This window comes from Diabrotica virgifera, chromosome 8 (genome assembly GCF_917563875.1).
Source record: "Diabrotica virgifera virgifera chromosome 8, PGI_DIABVI_V3a".
Classification (NCBI taxonomy): Eukaryota; Metazoa; Arthropoda; class Insecta; order Coleoptera; family Chrysomelidae; genus Diabrotica; species Diabrotica virgifera.
Window position 1 is genome coordinate 104143160 of NC_065450.1, and position 24559 is coordinate 104167718.

Consider the following 24559-nt stretch of genomic DNA (forward strand, 5'->3'; position numbering starts at 1 on the left):
TTTTATTAATAAACTATACTTTTAAACTATGCGGGGTTCGTGCACCCCTTATCTTTACAAACATTATTCCGACAAAAGTAGTAAGTTACAAGTAATTATATTCTTAAACAAAAAATGTAATTGTCTGACAAAAATGTTGGGGCAAACGAACAGAAAACTTAATTCTTTTAGGCTATCGACGAGGAGGTATTATTAAAAAAAATTTTAAAACAGTTTTTCTCGGTTATTTTTGAATCGATTTAGCTTGGAGCTGTACCCAAAATTTTCCCAAAAAATTTTCTGACAAGAGGGAAAATTTGAGAAAAATCGTGACTGATCATTTGTGTACATACTCCGTGAACAAACGACAAACGTCGTTCTATAGTTTTTTTCTCGAATTAAAAAAAAACATTTCCGACAAACGTATCAGGTTATAAGTAGTTATATTCTAAATCAACAAATTTAAGTGTCCGACAAAAATATTGGGGCAAATCCAAAGTCGGGCAAAAAATTTAATTTTTATTAATAAACTATACTTTGAAACTATGCTGGGTTCATGCATCCCTTATCTTTAGAACCGTTTTTCGGACAAAAGTAGTAAGTTACAAGTAATTATATTCTTAAACAAAAAATGTAATTGTCTGACAAAAATGTTGGGGCAAACGAACAGAAAACTTAATTCTTTTAGGCTATCGACGAAGAGGTATTGTCAAAAAAAAATTAAAACAGTTTTTCTCGGTTGTTTTAGAATCGATTAAGCTGAAAATTTGTACACACTCTAAGTACAACATTTAAAAGGGCATGACGTAGAGCTGTATCCAAAATTTTCCAAAAAAATTGTCCGACAAGGGGGAAAATTTTGGAAAAATTATGATCTGAAAATTTGTGTACATACTCCTTGAACAATGACAAACATCGTTCTGTAAATTTTTTTTCTCGAATTAAAAAAAAATTCCGACAAAAGTAGGAGGTTATAAGTAGTTATATTCTAAATCAAAAAATCTAAGTGTCCTACAAAAATATTGGGGCAAATCGATGGTCGGACAAAAAATTTAATTTTAACTATTTATAATGGGAAATAAGCCACAATATTATTAAAAAATGATTTTTATTAACGTTTCGACGCCCAAATCGGGTGCCGTTGTCAAAATACAAAATAGAAAGACGAAGTCAATAGAAAGAAAATAACACAATTAGTAAGTCAATAGTCGAGTCAGTACATATTTTATATTTTAGTATTACTTATATTATATCCATGTATTATTGATATTATTTATAATTTAAACAAACTTATAGTAAAGTCAGAATTTGGTATTAATTTTGAGAGTAAATTAAATGTAAGACCAAATACTTACGATGTCGGGATAGTATCACGAGGTTTTTCCTGGGTTTCCCTCGTGATTTACTATGAGATCTCTAACGCGAGAATTTTAATGTCACCGCTACATGTGGTTGTCTTTTTAAAGACAGATCACATGCTCTTATTTTTTTGTGACAGATATTCTTGAGTTGGGGTTGATTTCATGTAATCGAATGAACTATCTTTCAGTAAAGTCGTCCCAGGAACGCAACTCATAAATATTGGCAATATCATTTTAAAGTCTTCTACTTTAAAATGTATCATATGTATCTGAATTGCCGATATAAATGAGTCAAATTAAATAAATTATTAGAAGAATTTTTTTACTAAGCAACAACATTTTTGTTTATGTTAGTAGTATTTTGTATTTTGACAACGGCACCCGATTTGGGCGTCGAAACGTTAATAAAAATCATTTTTTAATAATATTGTGGCTTATTTCCCATTATAAATAGTTAAAATTGTAAAAATGCCACAAGAAAATAGCTTTAGAACAACATTAAAAAATTTAATTTTTATTAGCAAACTATAGTTTTAAAATATGCTGAGTTCCTGTATCCCTCATCTTCACAACCATTTTTCCGACAAATGTAGTAGGTTATAAGTAATTATATTCTTAAACAAAAAATGTAATTGTCTGACAAAAATGTTGGGGCAAACGAAAGAAAACTTAATTATTTTAGGCTATCGACGAGGAGGTGTTGTGAAATAATATTTTAAAACAGTTTTTCTCGGTTACTTTTGAATCGATTTAGCTGAAAATTGGTACACACACTAAGTACAACACTTAAAAGGGCATGACGTAGGGTTGTACCCAAAATTTTCCAAAAAAAATTTCCGACAATAGGGAAAATTTAGGAAAAATTGTTATCTGAAAGTTTATGCACATACTCTTCAAACAATGACAAACATCGTTCTGTAGTTTTTTTTCGAATTTAAAAACAATTCCGACAAAAGGGAAAATTTCGGAAAATTTTTCGAAAATTTTGGAAAGTTCTCTACGTTACGCCCATATATTATAAGGAGTATTTCTACAAATTTTCAGTTTGATCTATGTAGAGCTAACCGAGAAATATTGTTTATAGTTCGCTTTGGCCTCCTTGATGCTTATTATTTTTTTATATCCCAGAGAACGGCTGTTCCCGTACTTGTGACACTATATATAGGGTGAGGCAGATAAAGGGCCTATTAGAAATATCTCGAGAACTAAAGGTAACTGAATTATGAAAATTGGAATAATGGGGTTTTGAAGACTGATCTATTTAATGAAAATATTTTCATCTACTTGGTACTTCCGGTTATACCGGAAGTTGCTTATAACTTCGTTTTTTTAAATGGGACACCCTGTATATTTTGACATTTTTGGTTTCTCCTCGATTTCTTCTTTCTTAAAATATAATGTTTTGTAACATTATACAGGGTAGGTTAAAAGATAATTACGTTTTCTTATTAATTTCGTAGCAATATTCACACCCTGTAGGATTGTAGTAGTTTGACATAATAAACTCTATTTATGTTCAAATGATTTTTAATATAGTCTACTATTGTTAACAATTATTAGTATAGCTAAATTTTAGTATACAGGGTGGGTCTAAACTCGAAATGAGTGTTTTCTGAGTTTTCTTAAATGGAACACCCTATATTTTAGTATTGTAAGGAAATGATATTTCATGGTACTTTATTATTTCTTAAGCATTCCCTATACCTAAGTGCTTTAATTTGTGCTTAATTGTTAATCGCACCAACAATCTTAACTTCGATGGTATTTTGACAGTTCAACCATTATTGGCAATTTTAAGTATCAGTCTAGATTAATATGTATTTATTTCCAAAAAATTATTTGTGACTGAATATTTTCACGGCCAACCTAATACAATTTCACATATTTTGTGTTGCAATTAATGTTTTGCTTGAATCACCAATAACTCACAAATTAAAGCAGTTAGGTATAGGGAGTGCTTAAGTAATTAAAATGTACCATAAAACAACATTTCATTACAATACTAAAATACAGGGTGTTCCATTTAAGAAAACTAAGAAAATACTGATTCCGAGTTTCGACCAACCCTGTATACTAAAACGAAAAATTTAACCATACCAGTAATTCCTAACAATAGTAGACTATATTAAAAATCATTTGAACATAAATTGAGTTTATTATGTCGAAACTACTACAAGCCTACAGGGTGTGAATATTGCTACGAAATTAATAAGAAAACGTAACTATCTTTTAACCTACCCTGTATAATATTGCAAAACCTTATATTTAAAGAACGAAGAAATCGAGGAGAATCCAAAAATGTAAAAATATACAGGGTGTCCCATTTAAAAAAACGAAGTTACAATCAACTTCCGGTATAACCGGAAGTAGCAAAGAGACCAAAATATTTTCATTAAATAGTTCACACCTCAAAACCCCTGTATAACAATTTTCATGATTTTCTTACCTTTAGTTCTCGAGATATTTCTAATAGGCCCTTTATCTGCCTCACCCTGTATAGAGTGTCCCAAAAGTAGTAGAACGGTCGAATATTTCGCGAACTAAACATCGGATCGAAAAACTGAAAAATACGTGTTCAATCATTTTCAAAAATCTATCCAATGACACCAAACACCAATCCCCACTACACCCCCTGGAGGTGGGGTGGGGGGTAACTTTAAAATCTTAAATGGAAATCCCCAGTTTTTCTTGCAAATTTGGATTCGTTACGTAAAAGCAGGCAACTTTTATTCAAGACGTTTTTTCGAACTGTGGATAGATGGCGCTATAATTGGGAAAAACGATTTATCCTGATACCACAGGTAAATTATAGAAACGGTCTAATATCTCACGAAATACACTTCCAAATGAGAAACCAAAAAACAGATTTTTAATCTTTTTTGAAAACCTATCGAATAACACCAAACATGACCCTCCAACCCACCCCCTGGATGTGGGGTGGGGGTAATTTTAAAATCCTAAATAGCAACCCCCACTTTTTATTGCAGATTCGGATTCGTCACAAAAAATTAAGCAACATTTATTCGAAACATTTTTTAAAATTTCTGATAGATGGCGCTAATAAATCGAATTTTTCCAATTAAGGCGCCATCTATTAACAATTGTAAAAAATGTTTCGAATAAATGTTACTTAATTTTTCATGACGGATCCGAATCTGTAATAAAAAGTGGGGGTTGCTATTTAAGATTTTAAAGTTACCCCCCACCCCACATTCAGGGGGTGGGTTGGAGGGTCATGTTTGGTGTCATTCGATAGGTTTTCGAAAAAGATTAAAAATCTGTTTTTTAGTTTCTCATTTGGAAGTGTATTTCGTGAGATATTAGACCGTTTCTATAATTTACCTATGGTATCAGGATAAATCGTGTTTCCCAATTATAGCGCCATCTATCAACAGTTCGAAAAAATGTCTTGAATAAAAGTTGCTTACTTTTATGTAACAAATTAAAATCTGCAAGAAAAACTGGGGGTTTGCATTTGATATTTTAAAGTTACCCCCCACCCCACCTCCAGGGGGTGTAGTGGGGGTTGGTGTTTAGTATCATTGGATAGATTTTTGAAAATGATTGAACACGTATTTTTCAGTTTTTCGATCCGATGTTTAGTTCGCGAAATATTCGACCGTTCCACTACTTTTGGGACACCCTGTATATATGTACAAGAAATTTTCTATTTTCTAAATGTGACTGAATTGAAAAAATTGGGCCAAATCCCATCTTAAAGTATAGGGAAAAACTCGCCCATCCAAATGTCAACCATCCATTTTGGTCCAAGGGTGTGGATTTTACGGCCCTTCCCATTTAGGATCTGTTTTCCGTTCTCGTCCCCAAAACTCCCAAAAATTTCGAAAATTTAAGTCCGACCTTTACGGCTTCTTATAGTACTGATCATTACCTTTCCAACGCATGTTTAATTTTGAAAATTGGTTATAACATTCAAAAGTTACCGATCTAAGAAATTTTATTCAATTTCTATTTAAAAAGGGAAAAATGTTTTGTATGTGTGTATGTTTGTGGAAAAGTTACACCGATCTGAATTTTTTTGTCTATGTTTTAAGAGGGGGTCAGGGCCGATTCATAACCGGTGTAGCTTGTGACTTTCGACCACCCTTAAGCCAGCTATAGGACTTGGTAGGTACAAAACGGCATATTTTTTGGGGGTACATACATATCTTAGTTTCAAGGAGAGACAGGAAAACCGCAAATACACCAAATTAATAGCGTTGAGTTAAGCTTTCAAACAGTGCCTAAGTGAATAGGATCAGAGATACAGACGGCTCAGTACAACTGAAAAACTGAAAAACTAAACTTTAAAAATTTTGGTTTTTCGACAATTACTCAAAATTTCAACCTACGAATTGCTCCAATAACTGAGGAGGACTCTAGACGCGTCTAACGGTGTATACCTCACATCAGGAAAAATTCGAATTTTTAAGTTATAACCTTCATAAATGTGATCAAATCTATTTCCTATGGGAAAAACGGTTTTTCAAGCTCAATAGTTCCTATAATACCTTCAGTTGTCATCCTTGACCTTGGATGCATCCGACACTACTTCTCAATACGTTTTAAACTCATATTTAGTGATCAAAATCGGTTATACAGATTAGAAGGTATCTAGTTCTAAAAGTATAATCCATTTGACCATTGACTGCGTTCACCAGATGCAAACACATTCACAAATGTTTGCGCTTTGATTCTAAACTTGTTGACAGCGAACTGAACGGTTGGTTGTTTAGGTTAAAATTTGACATTTTGCTTGCTTGGTTTGAACGTAACCTAAAATAAATTTTCTCAATAAATACGTTTTTGAATTTATTTTTTTTTAAAAGAAAATTTATTTAATAGATAATAACGTAGCAGAATGTCTTCAGTAGCCTTTATTTTATATATAAAACCCTTATCAATATATTTTACAATATATACAATTTAAATTCCCGCCATATTTCAACACGTTTGCAAAGTTCAACTTAAATATCTTATGTTTGCAAAAATGGCGACCGCTTTCCAAACATGTTTGACGTTAGCAAGTCGTTCAGAACCACAAAGCGCAAACTGATTGCCAACGTTTGCATCTGGTGAACGCGCCCATTATCGCCGAAATGGTTTATATAGTTGTAGTGGTTGCGACGCTAAATTTAATAGAGCAATACGAGTTGATTTACCGGCCATTAAAATAATTTTTTATTCTATTTCGAATAGAAAAAAAACTCTAGTGTACATTCGATGGACACTAGATCATTTGAGAGATACTCATAGAAAGGCGACCATTTATCTTAACGTTGAATCGAGAAACAATACATTCAACTTCATACATTTAATTTATATACAGGGTGTTTGGTAAAGAATGGGCCATAGCTTAACCTCAGGTTCCTGAGGTTAAAATAGACCGATTTAAGCTAACTTACCTTAGTACAAAGTTTATAATAACCGAGATACAGGATGTCAAAACTTTTTTTATTTATTATAGAATATTTTAGTAACAGGTATGGGATAACAACATGAAATTTGGTATGTGGGGGTTTTTTGGGTCGAGTAAACTAAATTCCCTACCAAAAATTATGTATTGCCCAGAGGGCGCCACATACGCCTTCCAGCACTCATTTATTACGTTCAATTTTTTTTATCCCTCACTCTGTATAATTTTGACATTAAAATTTTTATTCTCCTATTAGTTTTACTTAAAAAAGGTATACTTTTTCATCTCCCTAAACTCAACCGTTTTCGAGATAAACGCATTTTAAATCTGCGATACACCATCATTTTTAGCATAATATCATTGTAGTTACACCCGAAAAATAACTTAATACCATAATAATTGTGCCAGTTCTCAAATTTATGTCATTGCATCTCAAATTCCATTTGAAGAAATTTGCGATACATTTTTGGATAATTTTATGGTTTTAAGTTATTTTTCGGGTGTAACTACAATGATGTTATGCTAAAAATGATGGTGTATCGCAGATTTAAAATGCGTTTATCTCGAAAACGGTTGAGTTTAGGGAGATGAAAAAGTATACCTTTTTTAAGTAAAACTAATAGGAGAATAAAAATTGTAATGTCAAAATTATACAGAGTGAGGGATAAAAAAAATTGAACGTAATAAATTAGTGCTGACAGGCGTATGTGGCGCCCTCTGGGCAATGCATAATTTTTGGTAGGGAATGTAGTTTTCTCGACCCAAAAAACCCCCACACACCAAATTTTATGTTGATGTCTCATACCTGTCAGGAAATATTCAATAATAAATAAAAAAAAAGTTTAACTTTGACACCCTGTATCTCGGTTATTATAAACTTTGTACTAAGGTAAGTTAGCTTAAATCGACCTATTTTAACCTCAGGAACCTGAGGTTAAGCTATGGCTCATTCTTTACCAACCACCCTGTATGTATAAAAATTATTTTTTTTAAATTGTACCAAAACGCCCCATTATTTTTGTCCGACAAGTGATAAGTGATCCAATATGCATTACACATGTAAAAGAACAGTACAAAATAACAATGACATCTGTGGTAATAAATAAAAAAATTCCAGGAAATTGACATCTTCGGCGCATCCGACTGCGCATATGCCCCGTGAAAATTGTCCGACAGGGTTACCAGATGATTGTAAAAAGGTTTTATGATAGATACCGTTAAAATTATCCATGTGGTAATAAATTTATTATTTTCATAAATTTGACATATTTAGCGTGTCCGACAAAATTGTTTTCGCTGTTCGCTGTTTCGCTGTAATGATAAAAACCATTGATTAAAATAAAATGACCAATGTGGTTATAAATTTTTTTCTTGCATAAAATTGACAACTTCGTGACCGCTTGACAGACAAACGCCCCACTGCCATGATGCGCTAAGCTCCAAATTTGTCCGACTCCACCCAAATAACAAGTACAAAAAGTTTCAACGGTGTGGTCATAAATAATAATTTTATATGGGGGCCTAAGAACTATTAGGTCAGGACACTTTAACAAAACAACTTTTGGTAGAAACTGCAGATGTTTCTCAGTAGGTATGATTTTCAACAATTTAATTGATGTTATTACCACTAAATTTTAATCAAAACAGGCACAAGACAATACACACGTCAATGTTGTTTATACAGTCGGAAAAATGGAATAAATAACAAACGTTTGTTATAGAAAAAGACAGCAAATACAAAAAAAGTTCTTGATGTGATCGTTCATGGGTAATCTTTCATTTTTCCGACTGTATGTTCAGTTTATATGAGTAAAGTAGTAACTTCGCTCATGAGAAAAGTGGAAAGTACTTTTATAGCTCACAATATTTCAATTATAAGGATGTTATTGCATATTGTAACATAATTGTTACTTACAAATAACTTTTTAAAATAAAAGTTTTTAATATTGTGAAAAATGAAGGTACTTTACTCTTGACCGAAATTCATATATTTTGACATACCTCGTAATTATAAAATTAATAACATTTGATATATGATGGTTGCATCTTAGGTCTTAGAACATATTATGTATAGAGCTTTTTATGAAGTATAACTTTTTTTTTGTAAAATTAATAATAAAAGAGTTATCATATGTGTAATAAAAAAATATGTTGGGCATCCATAAATTTGAGAAAAATTTGATATTTTTTTCAATTAGAAGCATGTAATTGCATATTTGATCATAGATGTTAATTCCAAACAACATAATAAGAATTTTCGATATTGAGAAAAATAAAGGTACTTTACCTACTCTAGAGCGAAATTCATATTTTTTGACATACCTCGTATAATATTGATAAAATTTGATATCTGATGATTGATTCGTGGGTTTAAGACCATGTAGAACTTTTTATGAAGAATAACTTTTTTTCTTAAAAGTAATAATAAAAAGGTTTCCCATATGTTTCCAACTTAAGTAAACACACTGTATTGTCCTTGAATATGTTACATAACACTATTTACAATTCTAGTTTATATCATAAAATTAAACACTTCACAAGTATTATCAATGCTTGTAATGGTTTACTTTTCAATTAAATCTTATCAGATATAAATTTACATTAAAACATGAGATCTGACCAAAACTTAAGTTTTTAGATAAGTTACTAATACTTTTTAAATACATTGGTAGTGCACTTTTATTTTTGCCTGCCTAATCTTGTTTGTAAACTTGAATAAAAAATAATGAAATAGATACATTGGAAGATGGTCAAAGAGGCACAACGAAAGAAATACTGGATGATCATAGAAATAATTTTTTTTCCAGGAACCAGCCAGATATTTGACAAGTTTTTAAGTACACCTTCGTATTTTTCATATAAAAGCATTAAAATCGTATTTTCTGAATGCTGATACGTATAATTTATTTATTATCATTAGACTGCAAAAATAACCTTCAAAAATTTTCTGTAAAACTGGTGATAATTGCTGATTTTCATTTTTGTGGCATGATGCCCCTTGATAAGTGTAATACATGTTCTAAAAGCATTAACCAAGAAGAATTTGTGGACTGTGTTAGCTGTAAAGCTGTTATTCTTGCCTTCCACAAAATTTTGCAAAATAGTCCTACATTCATACTAAAGAACAAAAAGTATCACCAATACCTAACTACAAAAGGATTCATTCAATGTATACTCTCTGTCCACATATGGAGCACAAATCTGGATGTTTACAATTAATCATATTCGCTCGACATACCCTAAGACAAAAAGATGAGAGGTGGAATAAGAAACGTATACAGATAATATGAAAAACATGCTGACACAAAATGGATTCAAATTGTCTTTGATAGAGAAGATGGAAGAAGAGTAAGCCTATATCCAAAGATGAATTTTAGTATTTATTTATTTCACTACATTACACAAATAATATACTTATGTACAGGTTTGTAGCAAGTCAAATGCACCACAATGATTTAAATAAGTAAAAACATATCGCTCCCCGACTTCGTTAGTGCCATAACACTAAAAAAATGGAAAAATGTGTTTTTGGCCTAATATGCTCATTTAGGTGTTGTCTTCATTGTGTAATAATTTCATGTAATTTAGTTATCTTAAAATCAAGATATTGCGCCCGTGTCGTTATGGCGTTTTCCGGTTTTGGCGCTCCCAGTGACAGCAAGCCCGCCACAAGACAGTTTGGGTCACGCTGTTAACCTTGTTAACCAAGAAAAATTACTCAAGTAAAACTTCTCTAGTGCCGTAACCTGTGATATGGCAGTAATGCAAATTGGAATTGTGGGTTTGTGTGATACACTCTCAACGTTGCTGACTGCCCTAACCTGTGTTATGGCTGTAATGCGAACTTGATTAGAAAGACATTTACGATGGTAGATCATTTGCAATACTGTTACATTATGTGCTAAGGCGTTTGTAGGATAACTATAAAATTGATCTATGCTGGCATAAGACGCTATTACGCTTATTATTATTAGTCGTTTAAAAGTCGTATTTAAGAGATTTAAAGCGAATTTGTACCATCTTTTTTTTAATCTTGAAACTGAGTTTTTAATAGCTGTATATAGCGTCATATGGAGTTGGCCCTTCATTGTTCGGAGTCAGAATTTCATTGTGACACATTGCATTATCACATTCCTTAATACATGGGCTGCAGTATGTATAAATACATTCAATAAACATAATTAATATTTTCCTTCCTATTCCTTTAGCACAATGAATACCAATTCAAGAGCCTCCTTGATGCTGCGCCTAGTTCGCGACAATTCCTTGCAATACGAAGTAGCAAACGACGGTGATTATTCTATAACGTCAGAAATTGAATTTGATGGCCCTGGTTACATTGAATGCATGGAAGGCGTGACTGGTAAGGGTATACCTAAGGACTAATAATTAGAGGTGTAGGAGACTAATAAACACATTTAATGTGGACCTATTTATATACCTCAGCAATATGTGACTCTAATTAGAGAAGCAAAGACGACCGGAAAACCATTTGAAGTGAAAGAAATGTCTCATACAGATTTTTATGATTTCAAGGCACTCCAAAAACAAAGGGGTGCCAACTTTGATGTTGATGAACCTGGCCAGAAGCATAAGCTAACTGAAATCAAGATTCCAAGATACGAAAGGCCGGACTACTACTTAATAGCTACTTCGTACGAAGACCTAGATGAAATGAAAAAAGTTTTCTTCAAACAGCGACAAAGCAACAAAAAATCTGTCAAATTATTACTGACGCATGCCTACAAGACAAAAAAAATGATATTGACGAAAAGAAACAGCGTGATATTGAAGCCTTGCTTAGTCAGTGAGTTATTCCCGAAGCTTATGGTCCCATGTTAAGAACCATTTTAAAGTCATGAATTATCTCATTTTAAACAATTACAGTGTTCAGTTTTTTAGAATAATATCCTCATTTCTATCTTTATAAAATGACAAATTTAGTTTATTAAATACAGTACAATATAGTGACCAATATTTTACAATTTTGCAGTTTTATTTCGTTTAAAGTTCAAGAAAACGATGTCTATCTCAATGAATTAATACAGGTTCATAGGCCCTAAGCCTCGAATTTTAAATATGGGCGACCCAGCAATAGCGCCTTATCATATTTTAAGGGTGAATTTCAGGGTAAAGCAATGTCAATAACTAAAAATAAACACTAGCTGATGTGATATTAACGTACTTGTATTGCATTGGCTGTAACTTTAAATATTGTGTACACAACTTTATTCTGCCAGTGACTGACATAAGTTATTGTCACTGCCAAGTTATTCTCAAACTCATTTTGTTAGCGTTATGTACAATTTTATGTTGATTAAAACCTTATACCACAGGTTTTGCTATATCATTTCAATTTAATCAACATAATGGAGAAGTATCTAAGACCCGAGAGGTTCGATGGGGATCCATCTCTGAAATCAACAGCAAAGGAATGGGACCATTGGAAAAGAACTTTTATGAACTTTTTGGCTGCCCAGGTTGTCACCCCCGCTGTGTCTACTGATGGTTCTGCTGGACCACTCCTAGATATTAACAATATTAAGCTACAACTGTTAATAAATCACATTTCGCCACGAGTAATACTCTGATAAGCGATTGTGACACTTACAACGAATCCATTCAAACGCTTGATAAAATATACATCAAACCAAATAATATTATTCATGCTCGTCACATGCTAACCACTAGACGACAACAGACAGATGAGACTATCGATTCGTACATGCAATTTTTAAAACAATTAGCTAAGGAGTGCAATTTTACTGCTGTAGATGCTGATACTAATAAAAATGATACAATCCGTGGAGCTTTTATCGCTGGAATGACGTCCACACAGATACGATCAAGATTATTAGAGTCTGACATTAACTTTAGAAGAACTTAAAATATAACTATTTCAATGGATATGGCAGAGCTCAACTCTCAGGTTTATGCAAGTCAAAATCCAACACTTAGTGCTCTACCTGGTAATTTATTTATTTATTTATTAACGGGATACCACCCAATTTAATATATATGTTACAGTTCAAGTTGATTCTCAGTTAGAGTTGATTCCAACTAGTTGGAGTCAACTCCAACTGAAACGAGCAGTAAAAGTTGATTTTAAAAATTTAAATCAACTTTTACTAGTTGGAGTTGACTCTTCCTGGATCGATTCAGTAAATGTTGATTATACGAGAATCTCAAGTGCATTTCTGATGAGTGTGCGTGTCTTTGTTTTGACCGTTTCAATACTAATTAGTATAGTCTGTAACGTCGTCCCCGTCAGGTAAATTATTCTGATTCGATTTTTTGCACAAACTTACTCAAAGAAATACATCCGTATAACAATCCTTATAACAAATACACAGGGTGTCACGCGGTACCGCGGTCGATTGTTTAACCAATTTTTGTTAACCAAATTCACAAAAATAATTTTTATCTACTCTATCTCATATTATGTAAAAATGTAAAGGTTTTATTGTGTGAAAATTGTAAATATAGACAGCAGTACATGAAGAGTCTAAAGTGTGTCTGAAGTAACAATGTATTTTAAATGGGTTTTACTTTTTCGCACTGTTTTTTAGCACACTTTCATATAATTAAACATCCGTAAATTTCGCCTTCGGGAGGAAATCAGACACGCCCTTACAACGGCAACTGAAATGCTCACAAAACAGCGACTACGGAAGCAAAGATGGATGACAGAGGAAATATTGGATTTAATGGATGAAAGAAGAAAATGCAAACAGCACAAAGCAATGTACAAAGCATTAAATAGAACCATTAAACAAAAAATAAAAATTGCAAAAGAAAAATGGATAACAGAACAATGTGAAGAAATCGAAAACTTATATAAAAAACATGATGACTTCCATCTGTATAAGAAACTCAAGGAATTCACAGGCACGACATACTCACAAGGACCAAATAATCTAATCAACGCAGAAGGCAAACTGATTTCAAGCCCTGAAGAACAAATAAACATGTGGGAAGACTATACAGAGAGAGTCTGTAATTTGGAATAAATTCAATATCTCAAATACTAATTGTTTTTTTGAAAAATGCTCAGACCCGTCGATTAGTATTTCAAATTGTCCTTTTTGACATACAATAATAATGTATACAGGGTGTCCCACTTTAGAGATATGACGTCATCGTTGATTTTCTTAAATGGCAACACTGTCATTTTGATAGCTATTTTGATAGGGTGTGTAAAGTTATACACAACTGCAAAATATCAAATTTTTATTCTTTACCATTTACAAGATAATAGAAAATAACAAAGTTATGTCTGTAATTTGAAATAAATTCAATAATTAAAATACTAATTGTTTTTTTTTAAAATGCTCAGACCCGTCGATTAGTATTTCAAATTGTCATTTTTGACATACAATAATAATGTATACAGGGTGTCCCAATTTAGAGATATGACGTCATCGTTGAGTTTCTTAAATGGCAACACTGTCATTTTGATAGTTATTTTGATAGGGTGTGTAAAGTTATACACAACTGCAAAATTTCAAATTTTTGTTCCCTATCATTTACAATATAATAAAAAATAACAAAGTTATGAAATACAAGTAACCAAATAATAATTGAATTTAATTATTTCAAATAAGCAAATGCTCATAACGTTGCCCATTGACAATTTGACAATAATTGAGGGCCAACATTATGAGTATTTGCTTAATTGGAATAATTAAATTCAATTATTATTTGATTACTTGTTTTCATAACTTTGTACTTTTTTATTTTCTTGTAAATGATAGGGAACAAAATTAAAAATTTTGCAGTTGTGTATAACTTTACACACCATATCAAAATAACTATCAAAATGACAGTATTGCCATTTAAGAAAATCAACGATGACGTCATATCTCTAAATTGGGACACCCTGTATACATTATTATTGTATGTCAAAAATGACAGTTTAAAATACTAATCGACGGGTCTGAGCATTTTTCAAAAAAACAATTATTATTTTAATTATTGAATTTATTCCAAATTACAGATATAACTTTGTTATTTTCTATTATCTTGTAAATGGTAGAGAATAAAAATTTGATATTTTGCAGTTGTGTATAACTTTACACACCCTATCAAAATAGCTATCAAAATGACAGTGTTGCCATTTAAGAAAATCAACGATGACGTCATATCTCTAAATTGGGACACCCTGTATACATTAAAATTGCATGTCAAAAAAGGAAAATTTGAAATACTAATCGACGGGTCTGAGCATTTTTCAAAAAAAACAATTAGTATTTGAGATATTGAATTTATTCCAAATTACAGACTCTCTCTGTATAAAGGAACTCTTCTATGACATCAGAGAATCTCCTACATTAAATACCGAAGACGACGAAGGTCTTCCAATACTAAAGTCCGAACAGGAATATGCTCTACGTCAACTAAAAAACAACAAATCTGTAGGAAAAGATGAAATACCAGCTGAGCTATTGAAGTTAATCAACGAGGAAAACTTAGACCTTCTTCTTGGACTATTTAATAATGTTTACAATACAGGGACTATCCCTAAAATATGGCTTAATCAGTCTTCATACCACTGCCTAAAAAGAAGAACGCCAAATTATGCCAGGACTTCCGCCTTATAAGTCTATTAAATAACATTCTGAAGCTTTTCTTGCGTATCATACAGAACAGAATATATTATAAAAAATGTGATGAGGTCACCGGTCAAGAACAATTTGGCTTCAGGAAAGGTATGGGGACACGAGAAGCAATATTCTGTCTTCAAACTCTGGCACAAAGATACAAAGAACAGCAAGCAGACCTTTTTATCTGTTTCCTAGATTTTGAGAAAGCGTTCGATAGAGTGAAGCACAAGACCTTGATAGAAAGATTGAATGACATCGGAGTCGACAAAAGAGATTCTAAAATTATAGAGGCTATTTATTGGAATCAGACAGCAATCATAAAGACCAATGGTAATACGTCAAGGCCAATTGAAATACAACGAGGTGTTAGACAGGGTTGTGTGCTATCACCCATACTTTTAACGTCTACTCTGAGGTAATATTTGTGAACTCTTTATCGCACCCTTCAGAAGGAATCACGATAAACAGTCAGAGAGTAAATAACATCCGCTATGCAGATGACACAGTATTAATGACTGATTCGGACCATAGTCTGCAGATACTGTTGGATAGGGTTACTGAGAGTTGTGAAAAAATGGGGATGAAGATCAATACTGCGAAAACCAAAGTTATAAGAATATCAAGGGACAAAAATTTACCTCTTCCAATAAATATGTGAAATACCAACAGCTTGAATACGTAAGCCAGTACAAATATCTTGGTTGCTGGTTCAACAATCAACTTGATTAAAAACAAGAAGTCAAGAGCGAGAATAGAGGTAGCCCGACAGGGGTTTATCAAAATGAAAAGCTTATTTTGTAACAGTAGCATTAATATCAGCCTTAGATGTCATTTTCTGCATTGCTATGTGTGGTCAATACTTTTGTATGGAACGGAGGCCTGGACACAACACAACACTTATGAACAAGTTGGACGCCTTTGAACTCTGGCTTTATAGAAGAGACTTGAAAATACCTTGGACAACCCACCCCACCAACGAATATGTTCTGAGGAGAATAGGTACAGATAGGGAACTGCTAAAAATCATTAAAGTCAAAAAAGTTAGCTACTTGGGACACATAATGAGAAACGAAAAGTACCGCCTCACGCAACTGATCATCCAGGGTAAGAGTGAAGGAAAACGGGGTCCCGGTAGGCGCCAGATTTCATGGTTTAGAAATATCAGAAACTGGACCGGCCTTGATTCAACATCTTTGTTTAGAGCCGCATTGGACAGAGACAGATTTGCCAGTGTAGTCGCTAACCTCCACTAAAGGAGAAAGCACCACTAGAAGAAGAACTTTCGACTTGTCATGGTGATGACATGTGAGCTATAAATTACAAAAAAAGTTTTTACAGTTTTGTGGTTTGACAGAAGTTTGAATTTTTAAATGTCAAAATGGTGCAATGGTGCATCTCACTCGCACTCACATTGATAGCTGCGTCAATACGCTCCTAGCGCTCATTGTTAATAATTAAAAATAACCGCTTAGTAATAAAATAATAACAAAAATTTCTTCAGTATCTTGTAGGGGGGTCGTTAAAATTTTATTTGGTGACTTTCGGACTTTCATAATAATAATTTTTAACTGAGTTATTAAGCCTTGAAAATGGTCATTTTTGTATTTTGCAAATTTTAAATCGCGTGTAACTCAAGAACAACAAAATTTTACAGAAAAATCACAAAAGACCTCTTTTGCTCCGAATGACCCAAATGATGTAAAGAAAATTGTCCTAAATAAATTTTTTTTGTGAGTTTGTTTAAAAAAATTAAACAATTTTTCGACCACAGTACCATCTGACACCCTGTGGATTCGTTATTTGGTCGAAGAGGACCTCGTTTTTAGTAAGTTTGTGCAAAAAAAATCGAACTGGAATAATTTACCTAACGGGGGCGACGATACATCCTAGACTAATTTGAACATATTCAGTAACATTTCATTTCTAGAATCGGCTGTTTGTGTGAATCAGAATCAACTTTTACTAAATGGCATTGGGAAGAGTATACTTTTCCTAGTTGGAGTCTACTTTTACTAGTAAATGTTGAATATAAATCTTCATTTTATATTTATAATCAACTTTTACTGAAACCAGCCGTTAGAGTCGACTCCCAACTAGTTGGAGTCAACTCCAACTGGATAATCAACTTGAACTGTAACATATACACAAAATATTATAATTATCTAGTGATACAATAAATATAGAGATATAGTAAATATGTATGACAAAAATTGGCGATGCAGCTATATAGAAAAAACAAATATTAAAATAATACAAAGTAAATAACAAATATAAATCACATAAGATTACAAAATTTTTTTAAACACTGTCTACAAACATTTTCCGAAGCGCACAGCAACAAATCAAGGTCTATTCTATTTCCATTTAGAATGATTCTACTCAGCGGAGAATGCCTACCAAAGTTGCAGCGATGAAATTTAATTGCAAAATTTTGGGATGTTCTAGTAACTCTAGAGGGAACATTAAAGTCAATTAGAGACAGTAGATCATTGCAATTGATTTTTGAATTCAGTAGTTTATGAAGAAACAAAACATCAGCATACATCCGTCTGGAAGATAGCCTAGGAAGGTTTAATTTATTTCTAATTTCTGAGTAGGAATGGTCACTTAAAGGTTTGTGTAATTTAAAACTTAAGTACCTAATGAATTTATTTTGGACTTTTTCAAGCTTGGCTATATGGACTTCATAAGTGGGTGACCAAACAACTGAGCAATACTCAAGAACAGATCTAACTAGGGAAAAATAAATCAGTCTGATGGAATTAATGTTATGCAAACATCTAGAAGTTCTAATAATGAAGCCTAACATTTTAAATGCCTGGTTATTCACATAATCAAAATGAGTACAAAAATTTAGTTTGGAATCTAATTGAACACCTAGATCTCTTACAGTCGATACAGCCTTCAGTGGTTCTTCAGCTAATTTGTAATTATAAAAGAGGTTGTTAATTCTTCTACAGAAACTAATAAAGTGACATTTTCCAACATTAATGCTCGTTTGGTTCCAATTGCACCATGCCATAATATTGTTAATATCATTTTGAAGTTTTTCACAATCTGAGACAGATTCGATAATTCTAAAGATTTTTAAATCATCAGCAAATAGCAGAAATTTAGAGTTAATTTGAGATTTAATGTCATTAACAAATATATTAAAAAGGAAAGGCCCTAAGTGGCTTCCTTGTGGAACACCAGATGTTACGGAAATTTCACTAGATTGAAAGTGTTTAATTTTAACAAGTTGTGTTCTGCTAGTTAGGTAACTACATAACCAGTTATACAGATTGCCCGTAAATCCAATAGCTTTAAGCTTGTTACACAACAATTTATGATTCACAGTGTCAAATGCTTTGGAGAAATCTGTATAAATAGCATCCACCTGTAGTTTCCTTTCCAAAGCATCAGATATGTATTGCGTGAAAAGTAAAAGATTTGTAGAACTTGATCTACCTGAAAGAAAACCATGTTGCTCTTCAATTAGTACATTGCATAAAGGTGTTTTAATAGAGTCGCATATTATACTCTCCAGAATTTTAGGAATAGAAGAAAGAATGCTTATTGGTCTGTAGTTAGCTATATTACTCCTGTCACCTGATTTATGAATAGGAACAATAAAACTAGATTTCCACAAACTTGGACAAATACCTGAATCAAGTGAATGAGAAAACAGAAAATATAAGGGACGGGTTAAAGTACATCTACATTTTTTTAATAGTATGGGTGGAATTCCATCTGGTCCAGAGCCTTTAAAAATGTCTAAATTGGCTAATTTTTCAAATATGATTTCAATAGATACATTACAAGAATTTAGACTCACCGTTTTTTCATATTCTAAGGTGGGCTGTATTAAATCATCATCATTTGCTCTGTAAATATTTTGAAAGCATTGCGCAAAATTATTAACGATATCCGCACCATTATTAAGCACTGTGTTTCCAAGAAACATAGTGTTTGGTAGACCATTATTTTTGCGTTTGCTGTTAACAAAATTCCAAAAGTGCTTTACGTTTGAACTAATTCTAGATTCAGTTTGACTTATACCTATAAATATCATGACATGACCTGCTTAATTCTTTGCATTTGGTTCTCAAGGAAGAGAAAAGTAGATAATTGTCCCAAGAATTTGTTTGTTTATATACCTTATGAGCAATTTTTTTCCTAAATATTAATGATTTTAGGTCATTAGTCATCCAACGAGGAAATTTGGGATTTTTTAATCTTACACGTGGTATTGAACAATGGATACCAAACTGCAATATGGAGTAGAACAGTTCCGTGGCTTCGTTAATATCTCTGCAAATACCCAAAACGTTCTCCCACGAGATACTAGCAAGATACATATTAAGAGCAACATAGTCTCCTCTCCTAAAATTGAAGGCAAAACTATCATATTGAAGCTCAGGCATATTATCTTTAATAGCTAAAGAAATAGATAACGCAGAATGATAACGATCACAAGGCAATAAATAATCATTAGCAATTTCATTATCATTAGCAAAAATTAGGTCAAGTAAAACTCCGTTACAATTTGTGATGTGATTAAGCTGAAATAGGTTATAAAATGCAAAAGTATCAACTAAAGTATCAGTAGCAGTGTTATTGTTATTACTAAAGACACCTCTCTTATCATGGTACCATTCACTATTTGGCAGATTGTAGTCTCCTGTTAGAATGAACTTGTGTTCAGGAAAATTGTTACAGACAGATTCTATACTAATACAATGATTGTCATAGGATATTAAGGCTGAATTAGAAGGAAGATAAACTGTACCAAATATATAACATTCATTCAGAGTGCAAACTTCAACAAACAGTTCCTCCAAGTGAACATAATAATAATAATAATAATAGAGTTTATTTGTAGCAACCTAGTACATAATAAATAAACCCAGTCTCTCACTGAAGTTGTTAGTCACATGGACTACAACTTGTGCGTGAGGGTTAAATTTAGATTATAAAACAACATGAATTTATCTTAAAGTTTACAAAAAGGAATCGAATATAATCTTGTTCATTCTTGTTCTCTCATCTGTCTTTAAATTTGGGCTCCTCTTCTCACTAATTTAGTTAACGTTAAATTTTGTTTATCGGACCTACAAAAATTTCTAATACAAAGGATTGCAAAAACTTCCGACGGGATTCTTCTGGCGGAACTTCGTTTTCTATAAGAACTTTCATGATATTTTGAAGGTGTTTTATCCATTTTCACCATAATTTTTACAATTTAAATATTTACAAGTGACATTCGAAATGTGGTAACAGAATAGACCTCGATGAGTAACATTTTTTAACTGCAATAAGGACACCCCCTCCAATTACTTTATCACTAGTTAATGGAGAGCGGTCCTTTCGATATATATTAAAATCTAAAAGTCCCAATTCGTCATTACTGATACCATCACACAACCACGACTCAGTAAATATGAGCACATCATAGTCAGTTGTAGCAGCACTTTCTTCAAGAGCACTAAGCTTGGTTCTCCTGATTCCTCTAACATTCTGATAATATACTGTTAGTTCATCAGACACAATGTGGGAGGTACCCCTGGAATTCAGTTTTTTTTCTGGATTACTATTTTTGGTACGCCACGAATGTACCTAATGGTAAGGTTTTCTTCACCCTTTGACACCCTATCCGCCAAATTAGTACGAAGCTCACTTAGGTACTTTCTCTGTAGATAGGTAGAATCGGAGCTAATCTTAATATTGGATGCAGCAAGTTTATTTTTATTTTTTAAAATTGACAGTGCTACATTCTTATTTTCAAGGACTACTTTAAGCGGACGTGACATATTATTCTTGATATTACCAAGTCTAATGACTTTTTTAACTTGAATGTTGGGGTTAATCACGCTTAAAGTTTGTTTAACTTTATTCATATCTTCTTCAATTCTTGCTGGTGCTGTGCTAGAGTTGGTTTCATGGAGGTTATAAATAATAATATTATTTTCACGAAATTTACGTTCTTCAACTTCCTGGATGATGGTATCAAGATCTGTGGCTTTATTATCTCTAGGCAGCTCTAGTGAGCTAAGTTTATCAATAAGTTGTTTCACCTTTTGTTCAAGAGAACTTATTTGTTTCTTCATCATATCATCATAGGTAACTATCAATTTGAGTCACAGAGTAACTCTACTGCTAACTCTTCTAGGTCAGGACACAAATGTTTTTTCTGCAGTGGGCCAATACATCCAAGGAAGAACTGTCCTAACACTGATGTTAAAAGATATGAGATGAGTATTTTCAATGCATTTCAATGACTTGAAAATTTGAATGTCAAATCAACTGAATAAAAACAGTTTTTAGTTGGGATCCTTTTCACTGTTTTTTTAAAGAATTTAAACATAAATTTCTATTATTGCCTGACAACACGTTCTAGAGATTATAATTTAAAGAATTTCTGTTATTACATATTTAGAATTTAGAAGACTTATTTAGACTATAACGATTTAATCTGATATTATTTGATTGTTTGGTGTTATAATTATGAACATCATATTATGTATATTCATAATTGTTTCACAACGGATCCCGATCTCCTGTGTACTGTGGTGGATCTAGAAATTTGCCTTGGAGGGGAAATTTGCCTTAGGGGGCAACTTCCAATGAAACACCAATCAAGACATAAAAAAGATAAACTTTAACTACATAAAAGACATAAATAATAACTTATATGCATTAAGCTCTCTTAATTTTCCTAACTAACATGTTTATTGGGTTGAATTTTGTCTATCTGTGGTTTAAGTTTCATGTCAACTAATACATTTTTATCTTTCAACAATTTTTGTCTTTAATACGTGTGCCAAATATCTCGAAAAAATATTCAAAATTATAGCCGCAATCTTGGAATGCGTTTTGGCTACCTGTTGATCGCTACTGTATCACCTTAAGAAATTAAAGCTGACAATGCCCCAAATAGCTCACATCAGATATAATTCTTATGCTCTCTTTTGTTGATGGAAAATTAACAAAAGTTAAATGAATCACTCCAGAGAATAGTGGCATAGTGATATGTGAGTGAAATAAGGTGGTAAGTACTTAATTTATTTCTTAACCATTAGTTTCCCCACGGCACTTTTAAGTATGTACCACCAAATTTTGGTAACCTTAAATCCCAAGTATTGAAGTAGATATAATATTTGAGAATGTTCTGTTACACATCATTTATTTATTAGTTATCAGCTGCTGTTTAATACTTCAAATGTCATTCAAAAGATTTCGTTTTAAATACAGAATAATATTTGTGGGCACTCTAAAGGATTGTTGGGAAAAACCTACGCTTTTAGTTTATTTTAAAAAGTTATGACCGAAAAAATATGCTGGACTTAAAAGTACCGTTGGAAGTAGCTGTCAAAAAAATCTAAATGTGCTGGACTAAGTGTTAACTTATTTATATGGGTCCTCTAAGTCAGTTACTATCTACTTACTGTTTTTTTTTTCTTCTATGTGATGACTGTGGGAACGTGACCCATTTGCCAAACTACACTTATTGATGATCTTAATATGTCTGTGATGATAATGCATGAATGCATCCAGATCATTTAACAGTACAGTCAAACCTGCCATATCTGGATCAATGTGGCGACAGACCGATCCGGATATGAAAAATCCGGATATCAAGACCACTACTTCTTTTATAGTCTCTGAAACGTTTTCTCCTTCATACATTCCAGTAATCAACGCCGTCAATAACTTTCGTCGATAGACATGTTTTATAGATTCTATAATACATTATTTCGCCATCTGTTAGTTCTTCTTTTAGTGTGTTGTCCAACAGCAGGACTGCCTTTCTCGGTAGATTTCTGTAGATCCGGACGGCGCAGAACCGTCCGGATATGGGGAGGTCCGAATATGACAGGTCCGGATATGGCAGGTTGTACTGTACTTATTTCTCATACTTTTAAAACGTAAATGTTGAGATTTATCTTTATTAAGTTGTGAGTTTATTGGCTAGAAACCAATTCTGTGCCATAGTTTCAATAAACTTTGAAGTATTTTATCCTTTGCTGGATAAGTTTGTTTAATTTATTAATGTTTTGTAATTTGCGAAGGCATTCTGACATGTAAATCGAAATATCAAATATACTTTCAATTTCATTGTATACTATTGGCCGGTTTCACCAACGACAAATAGTAGTTTATTCCATGAATAAAGTTATTCGATCAATAAACTGACTTTTATCCATTTTACTAACGTCAAATAAGACTTATTTTACTTATTTATGAAATAAGTATTTATTCTTCGAATAAACTGACAAGTTAATCTCGCTGTAAATATCTATAAGAAAGTAAATTCGTCAGTTTAACTTTAAATTTTCAAAGTTATATTGAAACAAAATAAAAATATAAATGTCTAATAAATTTTATTCCAGGAATAACTATTCATTGATATATTTGTGGTTTGTGAAACCGGACCCTAGTGCATGTTTACTTCTATTTCTGCTCCTAGATATTCATTACCTCAAGCTTTTTAGAAAGTAGATTTTATATATTTGTTTCAAAATAATCCTTCCACAGTGTTTAAGTTTAGTACAGCAATTGGGATTCTTTTAAAACAATTTAAATATTAATTTAAGCAAGAAACATTCCACCTATTTTCTCGCCCATATGCCCAATGATTTACACCTTCATACAACTATTACTAATTTATGACACATTCTAATAATTATTATAATAGATATAATTAGTTACCTTCCATGTTCCTAGACCAAAAATAGGAATTTCATTTCCATTGTTAAATTTAACAGTGGGCACTTGGACCATTTTGATATTTATTATATCTAAAACACTGGAGGTGCTCGTGGAAAGTGAAGCAATTGAAATTAAATCACTGTTTTTATAAATTTTTACTAGAAAAAATTATAGGCTATCATACAGTCTTATCAGTTTGTTTAGAAACATATTTTAAATTTCACCACTCACCACTAAACAATACAAATACAATAACGCTGACGTCTGTCAAATCTGTGCATGGTGCTACAGGGTTGTCAGGTCAGTTTTGATTTTTTCAGTAGTTTTGCTTCCAAAAAATCAGTAGCAATCAGTAGATTTTTTTAAGCCATACAGTTAAACCTGTGTTAAGGGTCACCGGTACTAACGGCCAGTTTAATTATATGTAGATTCAGGGCCGCGTTTAGGTCAAATAACGCCCTAGGCAATTCTCTAGTAGCCGCCCTTCAAACATGTACCATTTTTGCGAA

General features: G+C 32.4%; 1 protein-coding gene across 1 annotated transcript in view; it reads right to left on the reverse strand.

Annotated features, from left to right (window-relative positions):
- LOC114343211 (aldo-keto reductase family 1 member B1) overlaps nt 1–24330 on the reverse strand; it is a 105428-nt gene extending 81098 nt beyond the window's left edge. Inside the window, exon 1 of the mRNA XM_050658180.1 lies at nt 24051–24330. Coding sequence (XP_050514137.1) covers nt 24051–24122 — 72 coding nt within the window. The 5' untranslated portion in view covers nt 24123–24330. The remainder of the gene's footprint in view (nt 1–24050) is intronic.
- Between the last annotated feature and the right edge of the window lie 229 nt (nt 24331–24559).